The sequence below is a fragment of the Channa argus genome, chromosome 23 (assembly GCF_033026475.1).
Source record: "Channa argus isolate prfri chromosome 23, Channa argus male v1.0, whole genome shotgun sequence".
NCBI lineage: Eukaryota > Metazoa > Chordata > Actinopteri > Anabantiformes > Channidae > Channa > Channa argus.
In genome coordinates, this window is record NC_090219.1 from 4,818,037 (window position 1) to 4,827,672 (window position 9,636).

The 9,636-nt window shown below is 37.7% G+C and overlaps 1 protein-coding gene across 1 annotated transcript; it reads left to right on the forward strand.

Moving 5' to 3' along the window:
- Positions 1-95: 95 nt before the first annotated feature.
- Positions 96-8,036, forward strand: mrpl39 (mitochondrial ribosomal protein L39). Its single transcript, XM_067492777.1, has 10 exons — positions 96-279; positions 1,194-1,400; positions 1,605-1,744; positions 3,373-3,472; positions 3,684-3,751; positions 4,125-4,237; positions 4,409-4,474; positions 4,593-4,746; positions 4,984-5,031; positions 7,384-8,036. The coding sequence occupies exons 1-10, from the start codon at positions 243-245 to the stop codon at positions 7,444-7,446; spliced, it is 996 nt and encodes a 331-aa protein (XP_067348878.1). The 5' UTR covers positions 96-242; the 3' UTR covers positions 7,447-8,036.
- Positions 8,037-9,636: the final 1,600 nt, after the last annotated feature.

Sequence of the window (9,636 nt, forward strand, 5' to 3'; positions counted from 1 at the left end):
AATGAAATTACGTCCAATAGCGACGCCTGCTGTTGGGAACTAGAACCTCAGTCTATTTTGTAGGTCACGTGGAACACTACAGAAGCTAACTGTAGTTTCTGCCCGGACCTACATGTACGTTACACACGAAGTAGGCATGGCGTCCTTCAGTCCTTGGCGTTTGTAACAGACGTTTATTTATTTGTCTTTCTGTATCCACTTGAGTGTGTTTTTTAATTGTAACTGTAGAAATATTCGTTAAAATGGCGACCAGGACCTTGTGTCAAGTTCTTAAACGCCGTAAGTAACTGTTAACTACCGGGTAACATTTTTTTTAGAGCTAACCTTAGCTACTTAGGTTGTAATGACATGTTGTGAGCCGTATATACACAAGTTTGAATAATGTCTAAAATCCCTGTTTACTCAGCAACTGTTATATGTGCTCTTACGGTGAACTAGCGCACACACACACACACACACACATATATATATATATATATATATATATATATATATATATATATATATGCATACTTAATACCAGAAGTATTATTCCTTAATTATTGTTATGAAATGCACCTGTGATGTTGCAGCTGAGCCATGTTAACATGTCCGCCGTGGAAAAGGTTTGCTAAAGATTTAATCCATCACAAGTATTGTAGATGTTTGTTCAAGTTGTAAGATGTCTTTTAACTGTTATATAAATTCTGGGTTATAGGCTCAATTACAATGACATTGGTTGGCTCCAAGCCTTAACCTTTGACGTGACTGCTCATGTGTGACAGTCTATAAAGACTTTAACATGATGGTCCCTTTCAAGTAAGCCAGTAAATGATAACAGAGCGTGTACTGTAACGAATGAGATATTTAATAAAAATCTACACTCAGGTAAATCTAGCATCCATTCAATCCAATCCAATTTAGAAAAAAGAAATTCTCACTTTGTGAAGGTATGGCTAAGCTTTTGTTCAAACTGTTTTAGAGACGTGTTGTTTCAATGATCACTGAATATGTAATTGTTATGCAGGTGAACTCTTGCATTACACAAAGTGGTTTTTCATTTATTTAGCTTACTTTATTGAATTAGATTGGTGTCAAATGAGTGAGTTTCTTTTGACTCCACACTAATAGGTAAAGTTTAGGTAGGTAAGACTCCTACTGTCCTTTTACTTCTTCTTAATTTTATTGTATTCTTCTGATTGAATCCTTCTCAGATTTTGCATCTGCTGCAGCGGCTGTGCGCACATCAGCTGCCAAGGTCCGCAGCCATCGCAATGCCATCTTCTCCAGAGAGCTGGCCCGGCAGAGAGCTCTATACCCTCGCATTGAGAAGATTGAAGTGTCCATACAAGGTCCTGGGCTGGATGGTACCCTGCTCATCATGAACAGAGGGATGTCCACTCCACTGAGCTGTGCGAGACGTGAGTGAAAGGGAGAGTTGCGATTACTCTCTGAACCTTATACTGATTTGACGGTACTTGCCGTATCCATTTCTAACACCAGGTCTGCTGATAAGATCTGATTCTTACTTGCATGTATTAATACATTATGTAGAATAGTGTTTTACTGAAACTATAAATACTTATTTTGCACTTTGATGAACTCCTCTTTTTCACCCTTTTCAGACCTGACAGACTATCATGTGGCCAACTCAGCTCTGGCCTTGGTGGATGGGGAACTGTGGCCTCTCCATCAGCCCCTCACCCATTCCTGCACACTTAGTCTCCTCACGTTTAAAGACAGTGATCCAACAAGGGTGAACCAGGTAAAATTGCTATGTAATGTAATACGTATTCCTAATTTCACTACTCAACCTCTTGTTTAATTCTGGTTGATGTTAACATTTGTTTCTTCAGATTCTAGAGAGTTAGGAACCAGTATGAAGGAATTTGAGAGATGCATAATTATGAGTCTATTCAACATGCTACATCAATACATGTTGCTGCTTTTACAGATTGTATGATGATAATTTACTGTAGGGAAATGTTATTTTATGGTGTGCTTGGTTTTACTAATAGAAAGTTTTGAAAAAGCTATAGTTTTTTTTATTGTATACCAAATTGTTTGTATAACTTTGTATAATAGACAATTGTATAACCAAAGAGCACTGACATTCAACTCCTTTAAAGGAGGTGAATGTCAGTGCTCTTTGGTTGTCCAGTATACAATCGTGTATGATAAGGTGCAAAAAGGTGTTTAAGGATCATTTTGGTTATTTTCTAAATCACTTGTATTGTTCACAATTACCGTACTTAAGCCAACACTGACTCTTCTCACTTTTGTTGGTTGTCAGCCTGCAGTCTGGGCACTTATCTGTTGCTGCCATAGATCTCTCCTTTTACAAAACTGCCCCTTTTACTTACTAGATGTCCCACCATATGCTAGGCACTTCATTGTATTTTGGCTGGTGAACTGCGGATGCTCAGTATTTAAGGTGGAATAAAGAGATTCCAAAGAGTGTGGACAATATATTTGAGGATTTTCAGTAGGAGCAAGGCTAATCAAATGTGAGTAGAAAAGATTCAGTGTTGGCTTACGCATCTGTATGGTAATTGTAGATGATACAATTAAATTATAAAAATGACCAAGGTTATCCTATTAAGATACCATATGCAAAACATTTAATTAAACTAAGGTAAAGCTTGTATACAGTATTTCATCTGCTGCAGAAACTGAGTAACCTCTTAGCATGTTGATTTTCCATCTGTCAGTTAAAGTGAGAGAATATAAAATAATAGTTTTTGGAAGGTGACTTCACTTTCAGTTGCCCATGGTGATTTCATGGTGGTATTGACCCTCTCATGTGTCATTTAAATGTGCGTTTTATAATTTATTGATCTGTTGTTAGGTTTAGTGTTATACATTTCTGACAACTGTTAATAATGTTGTGTATCATTGGTAACTAGCCTTAGCTTGAACCATTATCATAATCAGATTGGGTATGACAAACATATTACCTATGAATCAATTTTGATAGCGACTTTGGTTACATTGCCAGAGACACATAAAATTATTTTCTTGTCATTGACCAAGTCACAAAAGGTCGCCCATAATAATCAAAAGCACATTTATGCAGATTTTATATAATTGAGGATTTTTGGAAAGACTTGTAAGATCACACTTTATTCTGCCAGTTCCCAGTTCTTATGTCTGATATGTTGTCATGAAATGATGTGTGGGTGGAAACACACAAGGGAGCTCTGCAGTGCTCCTTATGTCTTACACACAAATCTATTAAATACTTCCTTTGAGCCCATTTGTGCTCATTTCACATGTAAATGATTTGCTCTTGTCTCTCTTTGCAAATAGAAATATAAAGTCAATCAGTGGATATAATCAAGATTAGTCTATGTGGACAAAAAAAAGTGAAATTGTGTTGTCTTATTCTCGCAGGCTTATTGGCGTTCATGTTCTGCCCTTCTGGGTCAGGTGCTGGAAAGTGCCTTCAAAGACGACTTTACTGTGGAGCTGCTCTCTACACCAGAGGTGCCAGGTACCTCTGACTTTTTTTATACAGAACTAAAGGCCATAGATAGTGTGCTCTGTTTACCTTTTTACAGCTTAGACATAGCTATATGCTTACTGTTGCCTTTTATTTATTGAGTTTCATTGCTATTATTAAAATGTAAGTGTTGTACTCTGACAAGTCCTAGGTGTCAGTTGTGTTCTGTTAAATTGTTTAAATTTAATGTATTTCCATGCAGTCACTACAGGAGCCTTCTGCTGTGATGTGGTGCTTGACCCTCAGCTGGATTCGTGGACTCCATCTGCGGTGTGTGTGTGTGTGTTGCAAAACTCAGTCAGCATCTGCAGTCATGTCTATTATTGTTAGATGCAGATTGTCAGATTCATTTTACCTTTTAAGAGTAACGTTCAGCAGAAAGCCATTGCATCTCTGGTTTATTTTGCTGTTGAGTGATATTGAATGTCTAATATTAAATGTTAAGACTTCAAGCGTGACTTGAAAAAAGTGTAGTTTCTCCTTTATCAACGAAAGCTTTGGCCAGGACAACTTGTTCTTGATAAATGTAGCAGAATAGAGTGGAATAAACTTGATCTTTGTTGGTGCAGATCATATCTGTATCTGATCCTGTGGCAGTGTTTGAGTTGGCTTTGTAAAACAGCATGGCTGTTTTTCTCCCCAGGAGTCATTGCGTTCTTTAACCCGAGGGGCCCAGCAGCTGGTGCAACAGGACCTGATTTGGGAACCTTTGGAGGTTGCCCCTTCTGTGGCACTGGAGATCTTCTCACACAGCAGGTTACTTGACTCCTCATCTTGCTCAGTGATACATTTTCATTGCTCGTTTCATCACTTTTTAATGTAGTTCTTTTTCTTACTTTATATTTCTGTCAGTTATTTATCAACATTTTGTTTTTCTCTTCCTAGTATATTCTAAACCTAAGTGTTGTTTCTTTTTGTTTCCTTCAGGTGTAAACAGGAAGAAGTGGAACAGAAGGCTGCACAAAATCCCAAAGGCACAGTGATGCTTTACAGGTGACCTATCATAGAGACTTTTTTAAAATCCTGATTTGTTTTTTGGCAGTTTCATGTTACATTTATATATGCTCACACAAGTGGACATCTTCATGTACTAACTTAACTTTTTTTGAAGGTGTGGTGACCATGTGCTGCTGAGTGGGGGCCCTCTGGTGGCCAGAACAGGTTTGTGCTCCCAGTACGAGGTCACAGCCGTCCACATCCTGGGGCAGGGAGCCTGGGGCCTTCATCGCCGTGCACAGGGCCTCTCCCTTCCTTTGCAGCTGCAGGTATGAACACTGAAATATGACATAAAATCACTGATGGCAACCCGAAAGTTCGTGTGTGTAATAACACCAGAAAGAAAATGTGTGTGTGGTAGTTTTTTCATCTGGGTTTAAAAATTAAACAAATAATTTAGTTGTCCTATATCTAAGCATGTTGTGTATAATCTAACAGAGTAACGTGGTGAAGTAAGTATATTTTACTGGTTTCTACATGCAAGTCACGGTTTCTTCTCTCGGCAGGCTCACCACACAGTCTGGAGGAAACTGAGACAGCGGGCAGAGAAACTGGTAAGAACAACAAATATCTCCACTTTCTGCCTCACGCTCTCATCCAACAGCACTGACTTCAAAGATGAAGCACTGAGGCCAAGTCACAGAAGGGGGGGGCTATTAGGTTTTTGGGGCATTGGTCTGTTTTAGGTGGTGAAAAGTTGTCCAAATTACTACCTGTTCCACATTTGCTGACCCTGTTACCTGGATGCAGCCATTTCAGATTTCACAAAATGGCAAGAGTTTTTATTTTTATTGCTTTGCTTTTAATGTATGGCTAAATCAGAGAAAGAAGAAGAAGTGTGGGCTGCAGTATTCAGGAAAAAAAAACAGCTCTTATCCTCCTCATGAAAGACAAACTGCTGTTTTCTGAGCTCAACATCAAAGAATTGCTCACTAAAGAGAAAAAGAGTATTTTTAAAATGTTTCAGGTACAAGGCTCCTGTTCTAGATTTTGCACATTGTGACACTCAGATTGATGCAAGTTGAATCTACTGTGTATTTGAGCATATCCTAGTTTGACTCAGACACTGAAAGAGAAACAAAAATTCTATCTAGGCTATGAGTTAATTTTGGATGGAACCATCTAGGCAAAATATGTATTTTGCTGTGGCCTTTTTGGCATTCTCTGTGCATCAGTGATTGCGTAATGAAGAAAAAAGATGTAGTCATTAATAGACGCACTTGATTGGCAACTGATGACATACTGCGCTCTGTGGCCTACATTTTATTTTGAAATTTGGTTGTCAAGGGAATTTAAATGGCACTTGATTAAAGACAAAAGCATAATTGTCAGTATTGGACCAACATTAAAAGTGAAGATATTTAAATTACATCTATATGGCATTTTTACAAGTAAGCATTATTCCCACTGTTTGCTGTTTTTGTGTGCATGTGATGTGCATAGAGGGCAGCTTCTCCTTCTTATCCCATGTGTTAAGAAAACATCATTACCACTAAGCAGTAAGGAACCATTTATACTGCAGTATTTACACTAAATTGTAGGCAAGCCAAGCATGCAAAGCAGCTCACAGTGATGGGGAAAGATCATTTAAATTCACATGAATGTCTTAATTTTTTTTCTATAAACCCACAACAAGCTGGCTTGTCTTGTCACATTCAGTGTTTGCAGATAAATCTCCCACTCTCCTTTTTATGTGGAAAAACTTCCAAACCTATGAGAGCCCCCAAGATGCACAGTCAACACTAAATAAGGACAAGACTTCAATTTAAAACACAGATTGCTGTATTTCATTTAAGAACTATTAAACATTAAGTGAGTTTCCAGTTTATTTACATTTAGGGTCTTGTACATTTGGCATAATTTCATTAAAAGCACAGATGATAATTAAAGTCTTCATCTTAAAGATTTGCATGAAGGATAATCTCATGTATCCTCAGTTATTGCTCCTCAGCCCTCATTCCACAGAGCAGTATTAATGGACTCCAGACCTACTTTAACATGTAAGCGGTAAAGACTGACAGGGCGAGTGGGCAACGATAATGTAAAACTTGACACTTACCCATATTATTATGGGTAAGTATTTTATTGGTCCATTGTGTGCAAAAGGAGGACATCAGCGAGCTAATCCTGTGTGAGCAGATAATTTAACAAAGGTTTTTAAAACTGTTCTAATATCAAGAAACAGTCTAAACCATTTTATTTGTTACTGTAGAGGTTCAGTCATTACAAGTGAATGAGCAATGTGCTAAACTACATAGAGTGTGTACTGCGGAAGTCAAAGGAAAAACCAGGCAATCACTCTGTAAATGGGTATGATTTTACAGTTTGCCTTGGTTCTCTAAACTTATTAGAGACTTGAGACAAAGGGTGTTTAAAACATTGAAACACCGTTACTTCCCCAAACTCTGTCATGTTTACCAGTCTTTGTGGGTGCCCGACAAAAAATACACTTTTTAGTCTAATGCATAGCTGTTCAGTCGTATGTTGTTTTGAGACCTCTTGATTCCATTTTATATTTTTAAGAATGTGATGTTCTAATATTTTGTGATGTTGTTTTGTCCACCTCCTGTTTGAGCCACTGATGAACTCACCAGAATCAGGTTAATAAAAGCAGCGAGGCGTGGGTGGGTGCATTGTGAGCCCGCCACAGGCCATAGGGAAGCATGTCCCTCGTTTGCCTCCAGCTGGCGCTCAAAACACAACCACCCACGCTGCAAACAGACTGTCCCATATTTTCCCCTGTAGGGCACATCACGGCCCCACACCCCCTCTCTGTGGAAGTGTTTTAAAGATTTGTTTTTAGGCTATTTCTACTTTATCAAATGTTCAACGGAAATAAATTATAGAGGAAAAAATATCAGTAAACACATTAATATATGGCTTTTATTTATTTTTTTTTTGTACAGGTGGAAATGCCAAGACATGAAGAAGTGACTCCACCCTCACCTACTTGTACATCTTTACCTTGACCAGCCAGTAACAACACTTTGTAACCTTCAAAACACACACACACACACACACACACACACACACACACCTGTATCAGTACTATTTGTTCAATAAATGTGCAAAAATATGTGACAAATCACTTTCATTTCTCTCTTTCTTCTGGGAATCATTACAAATTCTTTGGAACTTGTGGTATCATCATCATCCAAAACACAACACACACACTCATGTATTTTGAACATGTTTTAACAGTCGTGTATCACTCCTACACACCCCTAAGAAGAGTGAAAATGGAAATGCAGCTGTGTGTGTCTCAGCAATTTGCTTAACAACAAAAGTGGAGTGTGTGTGTTCTGTATGATGGCTGAAGGTCGAAAGCAGTGCAGCTGCTGTTGTCGAACAGGTGGCTCTCAATCCTCAGGAGTGTGTTCAGAGGCAAGTGTGAGCAAGCCTGATGATGGGATTCATGAGCCAGTCTCTTGCTCACAATTCTTGTAACACTCCTGGTTTCTGATAGAATGACCACATCCGACCGCATCTCCTTGCAACTATACAATGTCAATTAGTTTGTATGAATAAGTTGCCTTTTATAAAAGCTTTTAATTAATAATTTCCATTGCTGATTATTATTTATGAATCACTTAATGGAGATTTATAAGAAACGTGGATCTGTGTCTGTGCTTTGTTCTGTAATGTTCTGCTTATATAGTAGAAAAGTGCTGACTTTGGCCTAAATAAGTCAGCTGGGGGGGTTGATCAGTTAATTTTATTTATCTTTTTAGGCAAAATGCCAAAACAATGTCAGTTTATAGTTTTTGGAGTTGTGAGGATGTTCTTTGACTTAACAGGAAGGGGAATGTCTTTGCATTTTGGTCTCTTAGTTGTGCAAATCAATACATTTGAAGATATTGCCTTGAAATGTTAGTGTTGACATTTTATAGACCAAACTATCTGTAAAATAAGATTAATAGTAAGTATCTGATAATGAATTAGACAAGTGTGTGTGTGTGTATGTATATATATATATATATATATATATATATATATATATATATATATATATATATATATATATATATATATATATATATATATATATATATATATATATATATATATATATATCCTTAAATTGTACAATTGGAAGTTTTACATTTGTTTCCCTTCAAATTCAATATATCATGTTAATTATTGAGCATTAGAGGTGCCCTTGGTTATTTTTTTTCTCTGTCAAGTTAGCTGTTTACCTCCTATTTCTTTGCTAAGTAAATACCCAGGTTAGAGTGGTAAACATCTTGTCATCCGACTCACAGCAAGAAGCCAAATGATTGCATTTCTCAAGATGTTAAACTATTTGTATAACCTTATTATAAAGCGTTAGAGACCAGTAAAGCATAATAAGGAAATATTACCAATAGTTGGTATTGTTACAGTGAATGTATCTTACAGGTGGTTACAGACAGCTGCTAACGTTTAATAACCACCAAAAAGACAACTGAGCAGCTCCCACAGACCCTCAACCCTTTTCACCTCAACCCCATTTGTATTCTACAGATCTCCTTTTGACATTAGAGCCCCTCTGTCTTTCTACAAACATGAACAGTGATGAAAGGTAGCATCAGACTGCAAAAATAAAAAATAAAAATTAGGCCCTTTCTCTTCAGATTATCCTGAAATGTATTTGCATTTTTCATGCATTTAATCAGTCATTTGTATCAGTCACCATCAGCAGATGATTGAAAACTGAGCAAACCCCCAGGCCAGAAAAGTTGGTCACTGTGCAGCTGTTGCTCAAGCATCCTGCTACCCTCCACTACCACCCCCACACCAGCACACACTGACAGTGTGTGAGACACACCCAAGGACATATGCCTCAAACTCACTCACACCAGCAGAACCAAGGAAGTTTAGATTGGTTCCTGCTAAAGAGATGTTTAGGAATGACTGCTGCGCCTGTGACGCTGCTGCTCAAACATTGTTAAATTTGAATTGCTACTAAACCACTCTGGAATAATGCATCACAGAAATGAATTTCTATTTCTGTTCTCCATTTTATGCTGAAGACATTTCACACCACAGGGCCAACAGGGTGACCCACTTTCCTTTTTTAAAAATCCTTGAAGAACCATCAGAAAGCAGTAAAATGTTGACTAGTTCTGTGCAGGATTTAATAATTACTTTGCTAATTGACCAGGAGCATCTCATTTTTA